General features: G+C 38.2%; 1 protein-coding gene across 5 annotated transcripts in view; it reads left to right on the top strand.

Annotated features, from left to right (window-relative positions):
* The window catches only part of INPP4B (inositol polyphosphate-4-phosphatase type II B), a 337,675-nt gene that overhangs the window by 301,474 nt on the left and 12,582 nt on the right, over positions 1-23,619 (top strand). For all 5 annotated transcript variants that reach the window (XM_082281863.1, XM_082281864.1, XM_082281862.1 and 2 more), the window contains one exon: positions 2,622-2,776. In XM_082281863.1, coding sequence (XP_082137989.1) covers positions 2,622-2,776 — 155 coding nt within the window. The remainder of the gene's footprint in view (positions 1-2,621; positions 2,777-23,619) is intronic.

Raw genomic sequence — 23,619 nt, 5'->3', positions numbered from 1 at the left:
CCTGCCAGATTTCAAGAGATTTGATTCATATCCATTCTTTGATAATATAAAATTACTCCAAATAATTTCTTTTTTGTCATGTCCTTGAGGTATGATGTGGGACATGATTGCTTGCTCTGGCTTTTTTTTACTATTACTACATTCAACTTTTGATTTTCTGTAATTAAATTAATTTCACAAATAACTGTTGCAAAAGAGATGCAAAGGACAGACAATCAGACACAGGGAGAACACAAAGAAAATTGTTTATCTAACAATGATTAATACTTACTTTGCTTTTTTCCCATAATTCCTTTCTGTTTCCCAATTCTATGGGGTTTGCGCATACATATTAAAAAAAAAGGCCAGGAAAAGAACTCCTAGATGTTTATAAAGAGCTCAGCCTTTTCAGGAATGTGAAATTCAGCCAGGCAGTTGTCTTATATTTAGAAAAGTACCCTTGGTATCTCTGCCGTCTTATACCAGCAGGGAGTTTTTGGTATCTGCTGAAAGTGAAGCAAGGCTTTGTGTTTTGGGAGACTTTCAAATGTATATACCCTTCACGGCAAATAAATATTTGATAAAAAATTATTAATAACACATTCCATGACTTTTTATTAACACTGGGGAAAAGACAATCTTAACTATGTCTTTGAACTATGTCTTTGTATTAATAACACTGCTGTAACTTTCACATTACTAATAACATTTTGCCATGTGGTCAATAAATATTATCACATGCTATTGCAGTATAAATTCTTTGTAAGTAAAAATGTAAGGTTTTCTTGCAGTACCAGTCCTGCAATTACTATGAAACATTGCTTTTAAAAAAGTAAAAGGTACAGTATAAAATGAGTTACAAAGAATATGCCAGAATGTGCAAAATCTTTGGGTACAGAAAGTTGTATTTTACCATCTCTTCAGGGTTTCCTGAAAATAATTTCATGGGTAAAAAGCATTCTTTGGATATAACAAAATGCTTCAGGTTTTCCCTTCACTGAATTCTATTTCTCTTTAGGTTCCCTTACTTTAACTTTCTCAAATGTGTATTTCTGGTTCCATTGATCTACACACTGTTGTGTTGTGTTATGTTCCATTTATTTTTTGAAAAGGATGTAAGAATATAACTTTGTCAGTGCAGTAGCTGTGCAATATCACTTTTTTATTGCAGTAGGTGTATGAGATTCCACGTATGTATCTGGACCTACATGCAATCCCTGATATAACAGGACTGTTAAGAATAAATCTAATAGAAGTTAGGTCTATTTCTTCTCCTCCTGTGTCCTCGCTACATCAGAGCCAATCACTCATCCAGAGTAATTGCCTGGGATTTTCTATGACTTTATTTTTTTACGGTTTTTTATTTTTTAAATTTTTTTAATGACTCATTCACATTGAATAGCCCCCATGACTCATGGACTTCCAAAGACACTATTGTAAAGAGAATTAATCTCTTCAATTAAACCCTTCTTTCACAGCATTATTTAAGAAAATTATCGTATAGTACTTTATTTAAATCCCAGTGCAACTGTGCAAATTTTTAAACAGATTTCACTTTTAAAATTTTGAATTACAGGATGGAAGAAACACTCATAGGTTCTCCTTCACTACTCTGTACCTCTTCAGGTTCTACGTATGATTCCCTTAATTGATTCCCTGAATTGAACTTTTGAGATTGTCCTCACCATGGTATCACAAAGGCCTTAAAGACTAAGTATTTTCTGGGACATTGATTTTAATAGAATTACTGAAAATGCACTTAACAGATGGAGAAATGCTTATTTGCTGAAGTGGCACTATGGAGATCATGTTCCAGTTTCATCCTACAAGCTCTCCCATGATAGCCAATGTGGGAAGTTCCTTTGGATGATTGCTGCTCTAATTTATTGCCTTGCCTTGTTTATGTTTCTCATAAACATTTTGGGGTTTCATACTGATATGCCTATGATTCTCCAGGGATAGGCAAAGTATTACCTTTTCTCAGGACAAATTATATGTGGTGAAAGGTAGATGCAAACTTGGGCATGGCATTTCTCCTTCAAATTTTTCTTTTTCTAGTCAAATATTGTTTGAAACCGAAGTATAAACTAATGAACTGGTACAACCACAGATTATTCTTAAGGGGAGAAATTATCCTCAAAAATGTCATGTTTCTCTTATTCCTTATAAATTTTTCAAAGAGTAAGTAAAAGTAGACAATCCATGGCAGTCATTTGTGTCAAACTTTATTAATTGTGAGGCACACATTGAACAGTTTTCCTGTTGAAAATAAAAACTATTTAAGTTCAGATGTGTCTGAATCCATATGTTCACAAGAAGCTAGTCTGCTGCATTCATGTTCGTGAGTTAAGACTTATCAAGGTTTTTCTTTATTCATTAGGTGTTCAGACAATTAAGCTTTCATTGAGCAGGGTGGTCACTAGATTAAGTGAAGGAACTGGTTTTTTTTATAGCCTAGGCTAACAGAAGTCCTATTTCAAGTTCAGGAACTGCATGTACCGGTACTAACTTTTAATAGGTGCTTGCTTCTTGAGAAATACTGTAGCTTTCTGTATGCACTTTCTGGGCTTGCAGAGTTGTAGGGGCTGCACAGCCTGCCTGGTGTGAGAAGGGCCAACCTGTGGGGCCTGACTGTGTTTCAGATTTGCCGGAAGCTGAACGGAGTGCGCTTCACCTGCTGCAAAAGTGCCAAAGACAGGACATCCATGTCGGTGACACTGGAGCAGTGCTCCATCCTGAGGGATGAGCACCAGCTGCACAAAGACTTCTTCATTCGGGCGCTGGATTGCATGAGGAGGTAGGTGGAGTGCTCCAAAGTGCCCTTTGAGCTAGGCCAGGACCACCAGCACAGAAGGTCTAAAGCTGGTTGTAAATGCCCAGCAGAGCCCGGGCCTGGCTGAGCACAGTCTGAGCAGCAGCCTGACCACTGGTAAGTCACCTCCAGAGTGCAGGGTCTTTGCAGCTGTGTGTTTTATCAGTAATTAACAGTTTCTGAGATAGAGATGTGAAACCTTCAGAGTGTCAGCTCACTGACTGTAGAATCTGAGCAGCAGTCTGAACAGCAGTGGTTTTAAAAAAAGTTTTTTCAGTTTTGAGGGTATTTTTTAAAAACATTTACACAGTCATTAAATAATTTGTATAACATTTATACAAATACTGTGAAAGCAAAAGAAGCATATGTTACAGGTGGCAATTCTTCCTAGTTTGTGTTATTGAAAAGAAACATCCAACTAAGTTTGGACTGTTGGCGGTTGCCATTAATATCTGATAAAGTCATTACTGCGCTTTAAAAAAAAGTTAATTAAATGATGTTTTATTCTAAACAGAAAATTGAGGCTGATGTTATCAGGAATGTGTAATTAAAAGATGTAAAGATTTCTCATTACCTGAGTCTTTGATGAATAAAAAACTTTATTGAGCAAACAAGTTTTGATCATAAAATGAATCCAGATGCTAGATTGTCCAAAGAAACTTTCATCATTGGTTTTAATGAGCTTAATCATATGATTTTAATCATATCATAACAGTTTTAATCATATTTTCTATAGGCGTATTTAAAAACGTATCCACAACACTAGAATAACATAGAACAAAGGTCACTGTAAAACTGATAGAAAATCTTTTGGTCAGCCTGCACAGAAGTAACTGAATCATATCTTTCTTGGACTTTAGTGAAACACAAATTGTTTGTATGGTGGATTTGCACAGATCATACTAAGTAAACAATCATGTTTACAGTCTGTAATGGGTAATTCTGGACCTTCATATTTGTTATTGCCATTCATATTTATTATTATTATTAGGTGTTTAATGTCTCGATTAATACTGTAGGCTTACCCACATGTCCTTTTGTCCTTTGGCAAAGGTAGCTGTTCTAAAGGAAAAAAGGTAATTTTATAAAGAGTAAATGGCCAGAGATGGCTCAGTTGTAGGTTTGGTTCACAAGGTGCTGCTAATGCAGTGAAATGTGGTGTGTTGAACTGAGCTGTATTGTTTTGTATGTGTTGTTACCTTGCATAAATCCCTCAGTCTCTGCAGTAATTCAGTGAGTGAATGACTTGTGCGCAGTCTTTCATAACTACATTTTTTATCATTAATGAATTCTGAGTTTTCTGTGTTAAATTTCATTTGTGTTGGCATTTCAAATGCTTTTTTTTTCTGTTATGTCTCCAATAAACATAAAAGTGTGTAAGCTACAGTAAGTTACCAGGAAAACTAATTAATTATATAAAAACATCATAATGTTAGAATAGCATTGAGTAGTGGATTGGAAAATTTTCACAGACATAAATATAATTTAAAAAACCCCTAACTTGCAAGTACAAAAATCTAGTAGGTTTTTGTAGATCAAAATGTGAATGATTTTGAGTGGGTTTATATCATGTGACTGATTTGAAAATTGAGAAGATTAACACATTCGTTATATTTGCAGATAACAGTAATTTGAAGTCACAAAAGAACGGTCTAAAGACAAAAAAATCTGAATAATACTTAAAAATTAAATTAGCAGATGGATGTATGAGGTTGAAGCACCATTGCAAAAATGTAAAATCTATTGGTTATGCTGTAGTTTCAAACAGAGAAAAGCTTTATCCTGCTCCTACCCTGTAAATGAATTTCAAACGTGAACTAAAGTAGGTGAAAGGTGTGTTTGATGGGAGGCAATAATTTTTACTCGGGTGGTAGGATTGCATAAGTATTAAAGCAAAGACCTTGCAAGTAGTGGCAGTAGCATACAAGATAATTTGCACCATGAGGATAAATTAATTAATTAATTAATATTTTAACTCTGCTAGTTGTTTTCAGTGTAACACTGTCCATGTAACTGGAGGTTTAAAAATAAAATATAAAAAAAAGAAAAGCAGCCAGATTACTCTTTTTCCCTCCCAAATTGCTCTTTTTCCCCTCATGAGTTGGTCAATGCAAGCCCAAAAATTCAGAACAGAAGAGTAAAAATGTCAAATGGGAGCACAGTACTTCACTCCACAGTGCTCCCAATGGGAGTCGGCCTGGCAGTTTAAGATCTATCTTGGTGGGGGGAGGGGGGTTGTATCTTTGGTGCCACACACATTCAGCAGGGACTACTGCCCACTGCTGGAGTGCCTCTGGAGCAGTGTTGGAAGGGACACAGCACTGCTGCCTGGGTGGCCTGGCAGGGACCCTCCAGCTGAGCACTGCTCCTGTCGGTAGACAGGGAAAGCAGAATGGCAGAGAAAGGCAATTTGAGACAACAAACTGGGAAGGAAAGAGCAAATAGGCAAAGGAGAGGAGAAAAACCCCTTAATTTCCTCAGGTGTTTCAGCTAATGTCCTGTATTTCACCTGAGGGAAGTTTGGCAACTGTGTTTTTGAGGTTTGTTTTGAATGAGGTCAACAGACTTGTTTGGTAGCCATTGTGGTACTTGTCCTTTTGTAGTTTCATTTTATTTGATTACTTTTGCAGATTTGAAAGATAAAGCTATGCATTTCTAAACTTTTCATTAGGTACTTTTAGAAGCTTTTAGAATTATTTTCACATCTAAAAGAACCTATTTTGTTTCAAGGGCAGGCAGAGAAAAACTATTTGCCATTGAATTTACAGTTTTAGCAGTTTTTCCTCAATGAATCTTCTCTAGATCACTTTGTTAAACTTTGTCAATCAAATCCCTTTGTGCTGATTGCCATAAATTGCTTTTAAGCCTTTCAAAAGAACAAGTAGACATGAAAAATTCAATTTTAACATCCAGAATCCTAACAGATTGGATTGATCTTTGAAAGGCTTCTTTCAAGAGTTAACAGTAGGAGATAGAGACTGCTGTGAAACTAAGTGAGCTGTAGAAGTAAATGGTGATTCAAAAGCAGCCTTTATTGGAAATGCCATCATTTTGAGATATGAAAATTATAAAGGTGTCTGTGTAGCTGTAAGGCTTTTACTTTTCCCGCCAGTGCTGACACAGCTTTGCTGACTGTTGGAAAAGGGAAGCATGTGCTTACAGATCCCTGCTTTCTTGCCGTTGGAAGTTTGGAGATGCTGAACTTCTGTGTGCTGCTGCTTTTCAGCTTCTTTGGGGTCCCCAGAATTTTGAGCAATCCAGAAGTGATTCCTGAAGTTTCAGCATCTTTGCTTTGGTGTACATTGTGTAACCCTGTTTTGGAAAATACTGCCAGTAGCCAGTTTTTAATGACTTCGTTTGTAAGTGGAACCGTTGTCTTTTAGTGATAAACTATAAAATGTTTATTGATTCTTTATTAAAAAAAAAAAAGGCCATACAAGAATCCTTCTGTTATATCTTCCTTTCACTTATGAAAAATGTGGTGAATGAAGCAATGATGGGAATGCAAGATTTATCATTTACAATATGTAATAGATGGCTTTGTCCTCAGTCATAAGTTGGCCCATTATGATGCTGCAATTAGTGTGAACCTGAAGCAGCCATTCTATAAGTAATTCCACATATTATAATTTCCTTGATATAGGTATGTGAATTCCATTGATCTTAGTGACATGCATAGTGTAGAATGAGGAAAATCAATATATCATCTCCCCTGTATCAATTGCTTGTAATTCACATCATATTACTGTTTATAATGCCGCTGCCACTTCCAAGTCATTTTTTATAGGCATCAATATTCTTATTTTTCCCTTCACCAATACATGAATATTTCCTATCATTCAATGTTAACTCTATTCCAAGAGACAGTAGGGGCACAAAACTGATTTACCTGAGTTCATTGCAGTATCTGTCACATGATTCTATTTCTTGTCTTTAGAGCTGGCCACTGTTAAGGGAGGATGGACCCTGCTGGGCAGTGCATAATGAAGCAGTTCTATAAAAAAATTTTGATTTTTTTTTTCCTTTCTTAAAATTTATTTCTTTTCTGAACCTATTTAGCTTTATTGTTTCAGTGACAGGATCCCTTTTGGAGGCTGTGGGTAGTGAACAACCTCAGAATCTCCTGTCATTGAGCATGTTTTCAATAAAGCCTCAAAAGTAGCAATAAACAAAGGAAATGACAAATCCACTGTCTGTGGTGAATATTCCATGCTGTCAGGCTTATCCTCATTCTTAGCAGGGTACACCACCTGTCACATATTTCTGACATTGAATACAAAATTTGACTCCATATGGGACACACTGTATCCACTTGGAATAGCAGTTAAAGATATTTCAGGGTATTTTAGATAAACTGCCTATCAAAAATCTCATTGAAGCACAAGTTCCAAGAAAATGATCTGGGCAAGAGGTATTGGGCTTTTGATGAGCCAATTATGAAGAAAATATTTCCTTTTTTAAAGAGCTGTTAGAGGACAGCATTTTTTAAAGATGTGTGAATTGAGGAGAAAAAGCTGTAATACCTCTTTAATCAGGGATTTTCAGATATTCTGGGTGCTGAGCTAGACTTGGCCAGGGAAGAGCCTGTACCAAACACCAGAGCTGTAATTGCCAAATGGACTAGGAAGCAGGAACAAAGGGACAAAAGGATTAGAGACAGGGATGATCCATGTGCCTATCTCCCTCTGCCATTCTCCCATCTCCCAGCTTTCACCCTGCCCCTGTGAGCTTGTGGCAAGAGCTGCAGCACATGAGGGGTTACACAGAAGAGGAGGCACAAGTTCTCTAACGCAACCGGGGGCTTGTCAGCACAAGCCCCGGCGTGCCCTCGGGCAGAGGGGACGCAGCGTTGGCCTCCACAGCGTCCTCGCTGGACGGCTCAGTGGAATCAGTGTGAGATGGGTGCGTGCGCTGGCTCCTCCTCAGAGGAAGCACGTCGGGCAGCCGATGATCAGGCTGGCGTCTGCCCGGAGGCAAAGAAGGCGGGAGGTGCTTCTGGTGTGAGTTCCAACAGGTTTATTCGCACGAGAGACCAGGGACCAGCAAAAAGCGCCGAGAAGACGCGAGCTAGCCCCCTTTATGGGGGGGTGGAGTAAGGCAGGGAAAGGGAAAACAACCAATGGGGTACAAGCAGAGGGGAGGATACAATTTTTCAGAACAAATGGGGAAAACAGGGAGGCAGGAGTCATAACAGGGAACCAATTAATAACTACAAAAGGGAGAACTTTCTGGAACAGGGGGAGGTAATTTAGGATTGGGCGCCACCCAGGGGGAGGTAACCTAGACCTCAGTTATCTCGTCTGGTCCGCCTTCCGATCCACTGTCCTGGGTGGGGAAATCCACCCAGTGGATAGCCCTGGTTTGACTGACGTTTGATGGTTTCAGCCTGAGAGCAGGCTGATCCACCCCAACAGTTCTCCTCCAACCAGTCCTTTTTCCCAGCCCATCTGACATTCTCCATCTTTTTTTTTTTTTCTTCTAAAAGTATTAGCACAGTGTAAACAAAACTTAAAAATGGAGAGCCTGACTTCCAACATAGATTTTTACATTATTCTATGGCTCTTTAGAAACTTAACATCTATATTTTGAGGTAAAAGCTTTAGTGATTTGCATCACCTGATGTACTGACAGGAGCTTGGGCATTAAGTAACAGTAAGGTCCAGCTTTGGTGCATTGAACCACCATCAATTTTGTTTTCTAAAACTGAATTACTGGTTTGGAGATTTTTAATAGCAACAGGGTGCAGAGGAAAAGAAAACAAAATGGAGAGAGATGACCACAAGATGTGATGAGAGTCAATGCCATTGACACCTTGCAGGAGCCTTTTAGAATTAAGGTCTGTTTCTGACCATCCTTCTGGAAGGAGGAGGACGATTATAAACAATCATTGTGGGCAAAGTATCAAACAGTAGCTTGAAAAGGCTACGTTAAATCTAGGCTTTTCTAATACAACTTCTCAATTTTATAGAACTGAACGTTATAATGTATCTTTAAAGCAATTCTCAGGTTTTAAAGCCTTAAACCAAGGAAAAAAATAAAAGAAAGGCAACCCGTGCACACTTTATTTGCACTCTGGAAGGTCCTGAGGTTCAGACTTCTACGTGGACAAACTAAGTAAGTAGAATTGGCAGTTGTTTTATGATATAGCCTTACACGTTTTGTCTGGTTCACTGGGGTCAGATGTTTGAGTTCATGTTTTGCAAGGGGATGTTCTCCAGCTGACTGCAGAAGTTTCATTCTCCACCTCATCACCTCATTTCTCCAAATTCTTCCTAAGTGCTGGTTTCAGACATCTCTCTGATCAGCACCCCAGTCACAGTCCGGAGAACTCTCTCACGTGATCTTTCTCATCTTCCTCTTTTTCACTAGACTTTTGCTTGAATATTTCCTTCTTTTCTCCTCTGTGACACGTGGCTGCCTCTTCTCCTGTTCAGAATTTGGGCACTAGCCTCAGTCACAGCACAGAGAGAACAGCAGAGCCAGTCCCCTGCCTTATGGCTTTGGCTTCATGTTATACCGGTCATCCTCTGCCAGGGGAAGAAAAAGCAAGGAAAAGCCTTGTCCAGCCCCTTGACCTGGCATAAATTGAATCCTCAAAGTATGTACTTGCTGAATTTTAACAAGGCTTTTTTTAGGAAGAGATTTGAGAGTCTTGCAGGAGCAGGCTCTTTTGATAGTTGCATCTCTCACATCTTTATTATCTTGGTGCAGAGTATCAAATCCTGTTTTTCATCATGGAGGTATTAGTAATTCTCTCAAAAAAATGGGGGAAAAAAACTGTATTTTTTTTCTTCTTTAAATGACATTGTAAGCTGGAATTTTCCCATTCAAAATGAACTGAGAGTAGGTTCTTAAAGGAAAGCATTGTGTAACCTTAATTATAATCACCTTTCCCCTGGAACCTATAATAAATATTATTGGACCAATCACTTGGGAGGAAGGCATGTTCCAGGGAAAACAGTGAAAACCTCTGCCACTCTTTGCAAGGAATATTTAGAGAAGTGACTCAGTGTACGTCAATGTAGCAGGCAGTAAGCAAGAATTCTGAAATAATGCTTAGTTTTCCTGTCAGTGCATGATGGGAAGGTAGAGCCATTAGAAATCTGTATTGTGTCTAAATTTTGACACCAGTGTTGGGTGAGTGAGTCCTTGAAATTCACCTCTTCCTCCTTCAGTGACTACTTAGGGAAGGTGAGTGCTTCAAGAGGACTCAGAACCTAACAGTAAATTTTATATAATAGGAAAACATATTACTATATCAAGTGCAGTGTACAATATTTTATTTTATATTTTTAGAAAGTTTTTTTTCCGTTGAAAAAGAAAATGTCGGGCCATGCTTAGGTTTCAACTCTGTGACAAGAAATGACCCTTGATTCCCTGTGATCTTTTTGCTGAAGAGACCCTTTGCCCTTTGACTTCAGGTTGTGTGTGCCAGAGTTCTCCAAAGAAGAACTGGATTCGTGGAATTCCAATCAAAAACTTGCCCTGCTCTGAGTTGTTCTGCTCTGATTTGTACTTTTTATTTCTCACTGAGATATTGATGAGGTAAACAATCTGTTAAGTAGCCCAAATTAGATTTGTTATGTCTTGATCCAAATGAGAGTGCAGAGAGTAGAGCTTTGTCTTTGCTCTCTGTGAATGTTTTAATTATTCAGTATAGACAGTGAGAAATGTGTGTAATTAATTACCATGTGCACTCTATGGTCACTTAGTTTTTAAAACCAGCCAAATGGAAAAAGCTTATCCGATAAATTTGGTTTCCCATTTAGTGCCACAGTCTGTGTTTGGATGCTTAATAGAGCAGAAGGGAATTTAAAGACTACATTTGATTAACTACCAAAAAAAAAAAAAAAATTTAAAAAGGAAAATGCTTCCTAAAAAACCTCTTCTAATGGAAAGTGTTTCTGTCACTTCTGCCATACATATATTGCAGGCCCATAGTTCTCCTGGATTTCACCTGTCATGGTTAGACAAATCTAGCATGCAAGCAGTTAGATTATCCTAAAATATTGTTTGGTGTTCACTTCGGAGATTCTTCTAGTTGTTTATGGAAAACTTCATTAATTGTCTCATTCATTTGGTGCTTTATTGTCTATTTAGAGCTTCCATGAAAGACTAGGTCTTACCAGAAATCAAAGCTCAGATATATTATAATCGCCAGACTGAGTAATACCAGGTTTCTTCCTGTTATATTTCACTTTTTTAAGATTTCCTGGAAGAGCATGTGGGAAAAGTCCTGGGGAAAAGAACTTGCATTCTTAATATGCTTGTTATCTGTTAAAAATTCAAGTCCTACAGCTGAATCACTGTGGGTTTCGCTAAATGTCAGGAAGAGGAACATTGCAGAGTCTAAAATTTAGATAAGAAAGAAGCAGGAAATGAGAGTAAGAGAGCAGTAATAGCATACAATAGCTGGTTAAAGCTATCAAACGTGCAATCTCTTCAAGAAGTTATTGACCTCTAAAACAATGTTCTTTTCAGAAGAATATAACTTGGGCAGGGAGAGCTCATAACTTCCTTCCTGTGGTCCCAGCAACCTACAAACTGTCGAAAGGTTGGAGGGGGCACAGAAAGGAGAAACAACCAGCTGCTCTTTCAAAAAGGTGGTTTTGTAATAGAAGATTCTGCTTTTCTTCAGGAGAAAGATGATGCAGTGTCAGGCTACAGCTCTGGGTGGCTTATGTAGGAAGCAGGTAACAGACACTTCGAGGTTTATCTTTGCTCTCATTTTAGACTCCCTTAATCCCTTCATAAATTTAGTTTCTTTTTGTCAGAATGCTCCCTGCTTGGCTAATCATCTTTTCTTGTCCATCACCCCGGTTTCAGTTTTCTTTCTTCAATTCCATCCCTTGGGGTGCTGTGCAGGCTCAGGGCCAGCCACCATCTCTGGGGACTGGCCTGGTGCTTGTTACGTACATGACATGAGAGAATCTGGCATTCCATCTCCATATTCTCTTTTTCCATTTATTATTATGTATTCATAAGGTCACCTGGCACGTTCTGTTATACAGTTCTGCTCTCAAATAGTTATGGTCCTATTCAACCTCAGCCACTGGATCTGAAATTTTCTATCTCAGGTTCTTTAGGGAAAGAATCTAAAATCATATTGGGTACCAAAATAGAAGGAGAGGCATTATTCTGCCCCTTCCCCCTCCCCCCCATTATTTTATAACCATCATCTGAGAAACTGTCTTTGATGTATGGGGGTTTTCTCCCTTCAGTCTGCTGCTGTTTTCTTTTTCCAGTGAGCATTTCTCTGTTTCTTACTCTCTTTCAGTAACATCTTGGTGTGTGGTATTTTGAAGAACTCTTTTGACAGTAGCCTTTCTCAGCTCAGCTGAGGGACTTAGTTTTAGTAGTAGTTTCTCATTGTTGCTTTCTGTGGCAGCTCTAGCTTGGTGAGTGACATTTCATAAGCGTGTCCTTATCATTACAGCAGCCACTGGCAACCTTTCATTGGCATAGCTGGCAGCAACAAGTTCATTTTCAGTGTTTACCTGCAAGTCCTGGTAGTTGTTTGCAGTGGAGTCACCAGAGGAGTTTCCATTTGGATTATTACATACCTATTATGTATTTCCTACTTTCATGATGTTATCTGCAGTCAGCTGGAATTACACCCAGTAATAGAGCTAGAAGCATTATATTGCTATCCTGTACTCTGGATCATCCAGAGATAAATTTGGGAGATAATTTTGGGAACTTGCATTCTTAATAGCTTAAGTCTCTACTGTAATTTGTATGACTAGAAAGCATGTGTTTATAAGGAAGTTAATGCAAAGGAAATGTTGGAGTCCTCCCAAAATGCACAGCCAACTCCATGGTTGACTCCTATTGCTAGAACAGTTAAAGTAGTTTCTGCAGCCCTGGGACTTAGTGGTGCTGCAGTCATACTGTGGTTCTAAACATACCCCTAATGCCAAAATCACTGGGCACTGCTTTGGCTGTGCATCTTCAGTGCTGCTCCTGTGCCCTGCTCTGGCCTTACTTCCCTGGCAGCTTGTCTTCTCTCCCCAGCCTGGATGTTGCCACGTGTGTATTGTCTTCCAGCAGTGGGAAAAGCACCTGGCTTTTCTCCTCTCTTGGAGATGCTCCTAATGCCCCAGGAAGGTGCCAGAGCAAGTTTCTACCTCTGCAGAGTCTTGTGATTCCAGGCAAGGCTTTGCCAAGTTTTAACATCCCTTAGAACAGGAGGTCAGACGGCGAGAAGGGAATCACTGTTCCCTCTCTCTTCTGTCATGGGATGAAATACTTTGGTATATGACCCAGCCTCCTAGTTAGGTTACCTGTTAGTGAGGCAGAAGATGCCTCCACGTGTGGTGCTCAGGAACTTCACTTATCCTTGTATGAAACTATCGTGTAGTACATTTATAAGAAATCTTTCTTTTCTACCTCTCTCATTCATCATACAGGTTTCCTGACATATCATCAGCTTTAATTTCATGCTACAGCCTCCCCCTTGACTGCACATTTCCTTTCACTCGAGAGGACATTGTAATGTTTGAGGCTTCTTATCCCTCATTTCAATGTAGCTGAACTCAGTCCCTGTGCTCACAGGGAATGCACAGATTCCTGTTCCTTCCCCTCACACCAAGAACTAACATGTACCCTTTGCTTCTAGAGAAAGGCTAAAAAGGCATCAGCTAATTATTATCAACAGTATATCAGTGAGATACACCTGGTTTAAAAAAAAAAAATTATTTACTCCTCAGCCCCACCCCAGTCAGTATTATCAGATTTGAGGAACTTGTTTAGATTACTAAAGCGTTGGAAAGACTAAGGTGTAATCTCATCACACAGTTGTGTATTTTATAAGACCCTGTTTTAGGATTATCTGGTTAATAGTTTGTATCTTGGGTGAACTGACAAGTCTGATGAAAATATGTAATTCCTGTCAAAATAATGTTGGGTTTTATATTCATTTTGCAAAAATCATTCCTCAGTGCTCCAAAGCTGGTGATTTTTTAATGTAAATCCCTTTATAACTCATTCAAAACTGTTGACAGCAGGGCATCTACAGAATACAAAGTAATCAGCACAGAAAGGTTTGCAACTTCCAGCAAACTGCCTTGTGGTGGTGTGATAAGCAGAAGATGGAAGGGTCTACAACAGCTTGTTGTGCAATGTTTTTCATATGGTTTTGGTTTTGTTTGTTTTGGGTTTTAGCTCAGATAGTTTAACCAAGACTGGTATGGTCTCTGTTCTAAGTTTATTTCAGCTAAATGGCTGTTATATTGAAAGTCTTAGAAAAGCAAATAAAAAGGCTAAATTGGCCCTGTGGCAGAGGCATTATTGGCTGGTTTTGAAGTGATCAAAGTAGCATCAGGCAGAGGCAAGCAGCTACAACAATATCTCATTCTCAAAGGTCCATGAAATGATTCTGAAAATCCACAAGAGTCTGCTTTGATAATATTGGTTATAACTGGTTAGAATATTTATTCCATTTGCAATTTTTAATGTCAAATGTTCTTGACTTAAAAAGCTTATAATTCACAAGCAAAGGGTGAGAGAAAGAAATGCACTTGTATCTCTTTCAATTCTTAAGTGGGAGAAAGCTAATATAGAGGTGCCAAGTTCCTTATGACATCACAGTCCTTCCTTTGTTGGAAATTAAATTAGAATCTACTTTTTCTTTACAAGAGCTTCTTCTCATAGGCTGTTTTGCTTTAAATAAGAGTCCTGTTGCTGTACTTGACTGTGCAATAGCAAAGCTTGTAAATAATGTTCATTACCTTACTGATATTCACTGTTCTGCACATTACTAATTCTCTTTTCACATTCACTTTTGCTACTTGGGTTCATGCTGACATAGCAAATGCAGCAATGCTGGCTGCACAGTTCAAGGCTCTCTGCCTTCTGGACACTGCTGAACTGGTGTGTAAGCTCCTGAGTGTTGATGGATAGTCCTCCCTCAACATCATCCTGAATAAAGTCCTCTCTTACTTTCCTGCTGCGTGGTTGCCTCAGGGAGAAGGTTGCTCCCTATGTCACCTTTCTCTGTAAAAATTTGCTGCCACAGTAGTATTATCTGCAAATTTGTAGACAATCATGTTAAACTTAGTTTGACATTTCTGTTACTCAGATGCAGATCATTTGCCATGTGAAGATGCGTCTTGAATTATTTTTAAAGTGAGCTAGCACATATCAGACCACTATGATGTTGTTTATTTTCTCTCTTGTGCAGTGGAAGTAGCCTGAGACATACTGCCAGGTAGAGGGGTTTTGCTTTTGCTTCTGTAGGATTGTTTTTCCCCTGTTAAGTTGCCTTGCTGCATTCTGTGAATACTGTTGTGCTCTTGTAGCAACTTACATCCTTCTGCTCTTTCTCAGAGAGAAAAGTACATTCTTTCATAGAATCACGGAATGGCTTGAGGTGGAAAGGACCTTAACGATCACCTTGTTCCAACCCCCTGCCATAGGCAGGGACATCTTCCACCAGAGCAGGTTGTTCCAAGTCCCATCCAACCTGGTGTTGAACACTCCCAGGGATGGGGCATCCACAATTCCATGAAGCCCTTAGTGTAAATATAGCCTTATGCTTCATGCTGTCTTTGCTCTACAGAAGTATTAGAATACTCTTTTGTGACTGTGGTTATTGTCTGTCTGAATGTAATTTGCATAATTTCAATCTAGTAGATCAAAAGTCAATAAAATATTTTTCTGGCTAAAGGGGATTGAAATCATCTTTTGGTGATGCTTGATAAGACAACCTTGCATACATCAAAGCTTTGTCTCCCTAGGATGTTGGTCAGTGTGAGAATGCACATAACATGCACACACACACAAAATTATATGCAAATATAGGAATGTAGGAATTGGTACATTTTTGTTTGTCACATTGCTGATTAATTATGTGACTTAATTAAGTGAATTATTTAAAATAGCTTACAAACTTTGCAAATATTTTTCCAAGACAGGAAACTGGTTTTAGAGTACTTTCTGTATCACTGTGGTTTCTGCTTTGTTTTGCATTCTTTGATTGGCAATTAAAAGATTTAATTAAAAGTTGAAACACTTGAGACTTTCATGTCCTGTGTTGCCCTGTAGGTTTATTGTCTTCATGTGTTGATCCTTGTTTGTAGATGAAGATTTTTGTGGGATAGAAGCTCTAGGAAAATGTGGTCATTTCATATAATGTGATCAAGCTCTTGTTCTTGGTTTTCAGGGAAACTTGAGTGCAGTAACATTTTTCAAATCAGACACATTTTCTCACTTTCACACCAAGGGTATTCACTGGCAAGAGGGTGCTGAGCACCCGTAGTCTAGAAAAGTATTTGTAGGCTTAGTTGACTTTTTAAAAATCATTTTGTGACAGATGTATCTCAAATTTTATGTTTTCTATCCCAAAGGCAATCATTCTTCCTGCTGTCACAAAGAATCTTCTTTCGTGCAGCACAATAGGGATAACAAAACTGATTTCAGTCTCAATTTAATTCCAATGTAGAAAACTTGCAATGAGGCGGTAATGAACTCACAGCACAGTATACCTCCTGCATGCTTTTCTGGATGCTTGGACACAGGACAGATATTTTCCAGACATGGTTCTATTCTGAGAGTGTTTCTCTCTTGAGCAGATTGAACCCTGAAATATTGTGCTTTGCTTGTTGTTACAGGTAATACAGTAACACCATTTGGAGTTCAGCTCTTAGGTTTGAATTAGACCTACATAAATACATACCCAAAAGATGAAAAGATGATCATGATGATTATCAGGATGAGATAATTCTAGCAAATAATATTTTGGTAAGATAAAGAGACTGATCCTCTGAAACAGAGAAAGATCAGACCAAAAAGCAAAACTTGAACATGTTTCATAATCCGAGCTGTGCAGTCCAGTAAGTACTGTGCTGATAACAGCCACCATCTCCCTGAAGTGCTTTGAATTTGGACATTTATGTCTTTTCCAAAATACTGGCTTGTGCCCCATACACTTATTACACTCATGGACAAGCAACCTTTACCTGAAATAAAACTGGAATTCCTCTAGCAAAGTTAGAAGAATGACACCAGCAAACACTGACTAGAAATTTGCTGTCAGAGGTCTCTGGTGAGTCCTGTCCCATGCCCTGCTCCAAGCAGCTGCACCAGCTCTATCCCAAGTAGGGAAAGGAATGCAGATCTTTATGATGCTATGATCAGTCCTTTCTGGCTGGTCTGCTCTCCACTAACAGTCCACGCCAATAGTTAAATTAAAAAGCACCTTCTCCCCATGCATTCGGCTTTTCAGGCACAGATGAGGTATCAATTCTCCCCAAATATGGCTTTCTGTAGTGAGGACTTCAGTGATCTTTCTGCTAATGTGTAACCAGATGGAATAATGAGTCCACACTGGGCTAGCAAAAGTCTGAAGACCTTTTTTCAGACAGGACCAACACCTGGTATTACTGTGGGCTGCTTTATGCAAATACTACAGCTTCATTATTGTTGCAGTACAAAATGCATTAGGCATCCAATTTCCTTTGTAAATGAAGCAATGTAATACTTCAATAGCTACTTTTGAAGCTCTCTGCAACTTAAACCACAGATGTTAAATCTATTGGAATTAAATGAACCCCCTCTGAATTGTAATCCTGGAATAGACTAGGGTTGTTTTTTTTTTAAATTATGAGGTTTATTAAATGAAATACATATTACAATGGAGAGGAAAAAGTCAAATGATCTTATATGGCAAAAGTGAAAACTTGAAGCTCACTGTCCATACTCCATGGGGTATGGAATACTGAAAGAGAAACAAAGACATTTAATCTTGTTGCAAAGCCTACTGTTCTGTACCACATCATAATGTAGCCCAAACCAGACAACTGCTTGCTTGTAAATCTCTTGTTTTTTTCTTCTATTCACATTATAGAGAAAAATCAAGACTGTCCTTCAGAAATACTCTGTCATCAAGTGAGCTTAAAAAGTTTATGTTGTTACTCATCGTTTTACTATGTTTATGGTGCTGGAGAGAAAATCTGAGGCTTGTGAGGTTCATTTTTTTGGATGATGCAGTGGCAATACAAGTATGGGCTGGAGATCATTAAGCTCTGTGAAGATGGGGGAAAAAAAACATTGGGCAATTGCCACTGGAGAAGTTATTTCCAAAGACCATTGAATTCAGTGCAACACTTAAAATCAAGCTGTTTCTATCATAAAACTTTAGATATCTATTGTATGAATGCCTAGTTAAGGACTCAAGTTCCCAGTACTCCTGGTGGGGATGGTTAGTTGCCTGATTTAGGGGCCCTGAATCATCCTGAGGCTGTTCTGTAGATGTAGGGGAAGCCGAGGCTGTTAAATTTGGCACCCAAAGACTTGCCACCCATGGTTAGGGAATGTTGCCTTTTAAAGGAGTTGGATCAGATCTTGGAAGTGTATTCTGTAGTTATCATGGTAAGCAGTTGAAGGTGAAATAAAGGTAGGAGGGCAAAACTTAGCATGATGAAAATTTTGCTGGCATCATCACCTGCTGTGCTTTTAGACATACAGTGGTCACTAGACACTAATTTATTCACTATCATGAGGTCAAGGAAGCCAGAAGTTATTAAAAAGAAGAAATGTGTAAGAAGCTAAAAGTGCACTGTTAAGTTGCTGTTTAAACTTCAGCTGCTACAATATATTGGCTGTCTCCTTTGCCTTTTTGCTCAATTCATATAATAAAATAACTATTGCATGCTTTGAAATGAGGGTAAAAGTCCACTTTGGGTACTTTCCTTGTTTACATAGAGAACAGTAGCCATTAAGCAATGTAGTTATAATGCCCTTATCCTAATTATCTATTTTCACAGAAAAACTTTACTGGGTAACTCTTCTGGGCAAAGTTATTTTAGCTTACATAATTTTGGCAACACTATGAATTCTGCGAATATTTAGCCATTTTGAGTAGATAGATGTGTAGAAGTTTTTTTCTTCAAAACTTTTTCAGTATTTCAGAAATGCTGCTGTAATTTTTCTACCATTGTGATTTGATGTGTTTATTTTTGAGAAAGAACTTATAATCACTGTTGCTTAGTGAAAATATGCACCTAATCATTTGAATGGGAGGGAGAGGAAGCTTTCTAAATAAAGTATGTCCTCTTTATGGAAGCAAGTGTTCAGTAGATAACTCTTTCCTTGCCCTCAGATTGTCTGTTACTTCTTCAGTTGTTAGATTATTCTATACTCAAGAGACCATTATTGGTCAAATGTAAACCCATTATTTTTCCACTGCAATTTCCATTATCTGTGAGCAATTCCATCTTAGGGTGGATTATAATATTTTACATTTACTACAGCGTGCTGCATGTGTTTCATTACTGTGTACCATACCTGGGAAAATGTCATTTTTTATTTCAAGCACCAAAATACTCTGTCTGCATTGACGAGCATTCTTGTCTGGCAAGTGCAGCTGCTGGCCTGCGCTCACATGCCTTTAGCTTTGTTTGAATCTCATATCTGCCATCATTAACAATTCATGCAAGGAGCAAAACCAAAGGAAAGTAGTTCAGGGAATTCAGAGCGCTTGCTTTAATCAACTCTTACATTGTAAGAGAGTAGGAAGGATATTATGAACCACGTGGTACATAAACAGTGCACAAGCCAACCCTGTCCCCTGTGTACATTAATGAGATAACAAGAGATGCCTGTAGCTCAGCAGAGATAACTTTTTAAAATTGCTTTTGCTGTTTAATTGCAGCTTTTGTGTTTTATGGATTTTATTTAAGCTGTCAGTAGCAATGCATTAATAGCATATTTAACACACTCAGAATTGAAAAAGAGACAAACAGAATCCTTTCCATGTGTATGCTAGGCTCTGATAAGATGATGTGAACTGATAATAAGTTTTTAATAAAGGTTAATTGAGAGTAAAGCAATAAGAATAGTTGAGATCTTTTAAAAAAAAGATAAATTGTTTAGTTACCAGAAGCCTGTAAGTGCTGTCGAACAGCTACAGAAGCTCAGGATTAACTAAAAAACAGGGACAGCATCAGCCTGCTCAGACTTTTTTGGACAGTGGCTGCACTTTTTAATAGTCCACTGGCCATGAGCAAGTGCTAGAGAGGACTGTGAGTGCCGACACCTCTCACCCACCTGGAAAGGCAGTATCATTCCCAGTGAGGTTAATGTGGGATGAGTTACAAGATAATTGAAGGGGATTAGCATTTATTAGAAATTTAAAAGGAAGCAGAATTCCTTAAGGCCTGACATTATGGGCATTTGGAGAGGATGAAATGTTTCTCATTAACAACCTATGTGCTTTTTGGCTGTACTGTAGGTTTTTCTGTATGAACACCTGGCCTCTGGCTCATATTTATTCAATCCAAACACCTGAAGCATGTGAATAAGTGTTACTGGTTTTCCTACTGGTTAAAGAAAACATGGCCAGAAACATGAGCAATACCAGGATATAATGTGTCTCAGACCTGTGTTGAGAACTGTATTCTTATAAAGACAGGGTAAAATTTGAGGCGCAGGCATTGCCACCAGCACAACCTCAGTCAGTGTTGTGTAATATTTTGAAATTATTTCAAAATACAGGGCTTTTCTGGAAAATTGGAGCAGTGTTTGTCTAAAGTGGGAGCACCACAAGATGATGAAGCACGGAAATGTTTCTTAAACTGTTTTCCTTCCAGTGTGCAAAATAAGCAGTACACATAATAGAGTAGAAAAATTCTCTGTAGACAGATATAGCTCTCCACCATCCCAGTGAGAGATTTATACCCTCTTGCTACCTTCTGTGTCCCATCCTGGGGAAGGAAGGAAATAGTCTAGCATTGCTAGTGGCTTGCTGCTTCTTCAGAAGAAAATAAGAATGGATGCATGTTTCCCATAACATCTTGGATGTTTCCAATTTTTTTATATGTTTTGGATTTTTCCTAATAAAACACCCTCTTTTCCTAATTATAAGCATTTAAAAATGGCATCCATTCCACTTACTTGTGATTGCAATTACCACCAAAAGTGGAAAACCCCATTGCTGTTCTGCTTGGCACTTGCATATGTGGCTTGCTGAACATATGCTTGGGAACATTCATACTTAAAATATCTCTACCCCAGAGATTCCAATTCAGGAATTGGCAGACTTGTGTAGAAGGTCCCAAGGCATTGTAGTGAAAACTCTGGTGAGAATGTTTCCTCACTACTGATTGTGTGTTTGAGAAGACAGTCTGCAACACAGGAAACACTGACTTTATAAAAAAATTAGTATGTATCTGATAGTTCAGTCCAGGTCAGGAAGTAAATTGCCATTTTTTTTTCATCTGTCAGTGACTTAGCTCATGGTTAAGTGATGCTGACAGCATAGTGAACTCCTCTTCTGCTCAGAGAGTCCTGAGCGTAGTTCACAGAGCTTATCCTGAGAGCTGCATCTTTCATCTTTGGCAAACTGAGAATTACTGTGAGTGCACCGAGCAAAACCACATCCTTCAGCTCTTTGTAACAGTAAGAAAAAAAAAAATTGTAGCGTAATTACAGAGAGGAAGATATTTGCACCTGTGTTATAAATTATTTACTCCTTGCTGCTGGCAAAGATTTAGGGATGCAGAAGGTAAATACATGGCTTATTGAATTTTTAGTCTTTAGTGATCTCAAATCTTCCAAAAGTCTTTTTTTTTCTTGATACGAGGGGCAAAACAGTATGGGTTTTCATCTCTTAATTCTCCCCATCAGTGCAGTGCTATTTTTGCTTAAAAAGTGAGTCTGTGCTAATATTGTCTTTGTGAGATACAATGAACTTCTTAACAAATCTGCAGTAGCATTCAAATAAAAATGCAAGTTAACAACCAAAGAAAAAAAGCTTGTATTCAATATATTGTTTAAAATATTTCAGTTTCAGTTCTGCTCCTTGGTACTTGGGAAAGAAAACTGCTTCCTTCTGAAGAACAGGCTCCAAAAACTTTAGCCATCTTCTAAAAAGATACTAAAACAAAACAAGTACGATGAAAGAATTATATTCACTCTTAATTTCTCATAGAAAAGGTTTATTCCTCTGAGTCTCCACGTTGTATCTATTAACAGAAAAGGCAACAAATGCATTCAATGAATTTAAATGAGAATTTTATCCAGCTTTGTCATTTGCCCTGAAGGAAGTAGATGGAAGTAGTGTGTTTGGGATTCAAATAGAATTTTCCTTGCATTTTATGAAGTTCTCTTAAAATCTACCTACTAAAGAGAAGAGAAGGTGATTTATTGGTAGAACTGTTGGGATACAATCTCCAGGTTGCTACAGTCTGCATCCCAGCCTATGAATTTTTGGATAGGTTGCTTTGAGTAGCTCCCTACCTAACCAAAGCAAGGCTACATTTTTTGTTCTTGTAGCAGCTAAAATCAGATTTAGGTACATTTATTTTTGTGATTGGGGAATCTAAATGTGCACAAATTCCCCTTGTATAAATATACCCACATACTGTGTGTGCTGCTCAAAGAACAGCTGGGATCAGAACAGATCAGATCTCAAACTGTTAATGTGTTTTTTAAAAAATATATCAGTGAGTTAGGTGAAAGTTTTTAATGAACTGGCATTATTTAGCTGGAACAGAATAGCAGTTTTCAGATCTTGCCTGTGTTTTATGACTCACACTTTGGTTAATCCCATGAAGAGACTATGCGGGTTGGTGTCATTAATCAGAAGCTGTCACATTCCTCCTTTTGTATATCTCAAACTGAAGTTGCAGGCAAAAAAACCCCGCAAGTGACAACATTCAGATTTAGAATTCCTGCTGTTCAGCACCCTCCTCCCTTAAAATACCCAAATTACAGATGCAACATAGATTAAATGATCTTCTGTGTACACCAACAGTTCTCTGACCATAATTGTCATCCTACCCATGGATTTGAACACCTAGAAATGAATGACAGATTTTAAGCATCATCCTTCATGCATGTCTGTTAACTAGTACAGGAAGCCCTTTCTGCCTCTTAAATCAGCTTTGCTACTTATCCTCATCATGGAGAAAAAGACTAAAAAAATCTCTGCCAAAAGAAAAGGGATGATTCACTAAGATTTATTTTCATGGTCAACAGAAGGTATTTAAACTTGATTAGACATATGAAAGAATTTATCATGGATCTATGTTTCACTGTGCTATGTGACCTAAATATATAAACACATCTTCAGTAAAACGTTCTTACTGTGACAGAAACAGTCTGGAAATCACTGTGACTCGCTAACCAATTATGCCAGTGCCATAACCTTATGGAAGGGAAATGTTGTAGGTTTTCAAAACTTACCTGAAGGTAAAACCTGTGAGGTTTTGTTTGGTTATTTTCCTGCACAAAGACATAGACCACATTTGCTTTAGTTTTGAGTGTACATTGGACTGAATTTCAAACTGAAATTCAAGCGGAATTGCAAGAGAAGTTTGTCAGGAAAGGTATTGTAATTTTGTCCTGAGAAATTCCCATATCTATGTAATTCTAATACTTTATAGAAGAGCGTCTAGGAAGATTATTAGAACCATACTTTTTGATAGAAAGAGAAACCTTTGTAGAATTGATGCGTAATACTGCAGAGCAGTATTGGTAAACAGCAGAATGAAACAGCAAATCCTTTCCTTGGAGTATAATAGAGGTGAAAATCATGTTTCAAAAACTGCTCAGCTGTCTTGACAGGTAAAGAAGAATCTCTTGTGGAAACCCATCACTTTTCAGTTCTGAAGATAATCTCTCACACAGTCACCACAATGACTTTGCAGGACTTGAAGCCTCTGCCCACACTTGTAAATTAAAAACCACTGGGCATGGAGTCTAGAACATCATCTCAGTCATTTTATACAGTGAAATTATTAAATGTTTCCTGACCAGTTTGGGCAGATTTAGTGCACTCTCAAGTGATTCCAGGGCAGTTTGCGAGTTGGCGTGACCAAGTACTGTTC

The sequence above is a fragment of the Coloeus monedula genome (assembly GCF_965178545.1).
Source record: "Coloeus monedula genome assembly, chromosome: 5".
Classification (NCBI taxonomy): Eukaryota; Metazoa; Chordata; class Aves; order Passeriformes; family Corvidae; genus Coloeus; species Coloeus monedula.
The sequence above is the reverse complement of the archived record's forward strand: the minus strand, read 5'-3'. Positions and strand labels throughout refer to the sequence as shown.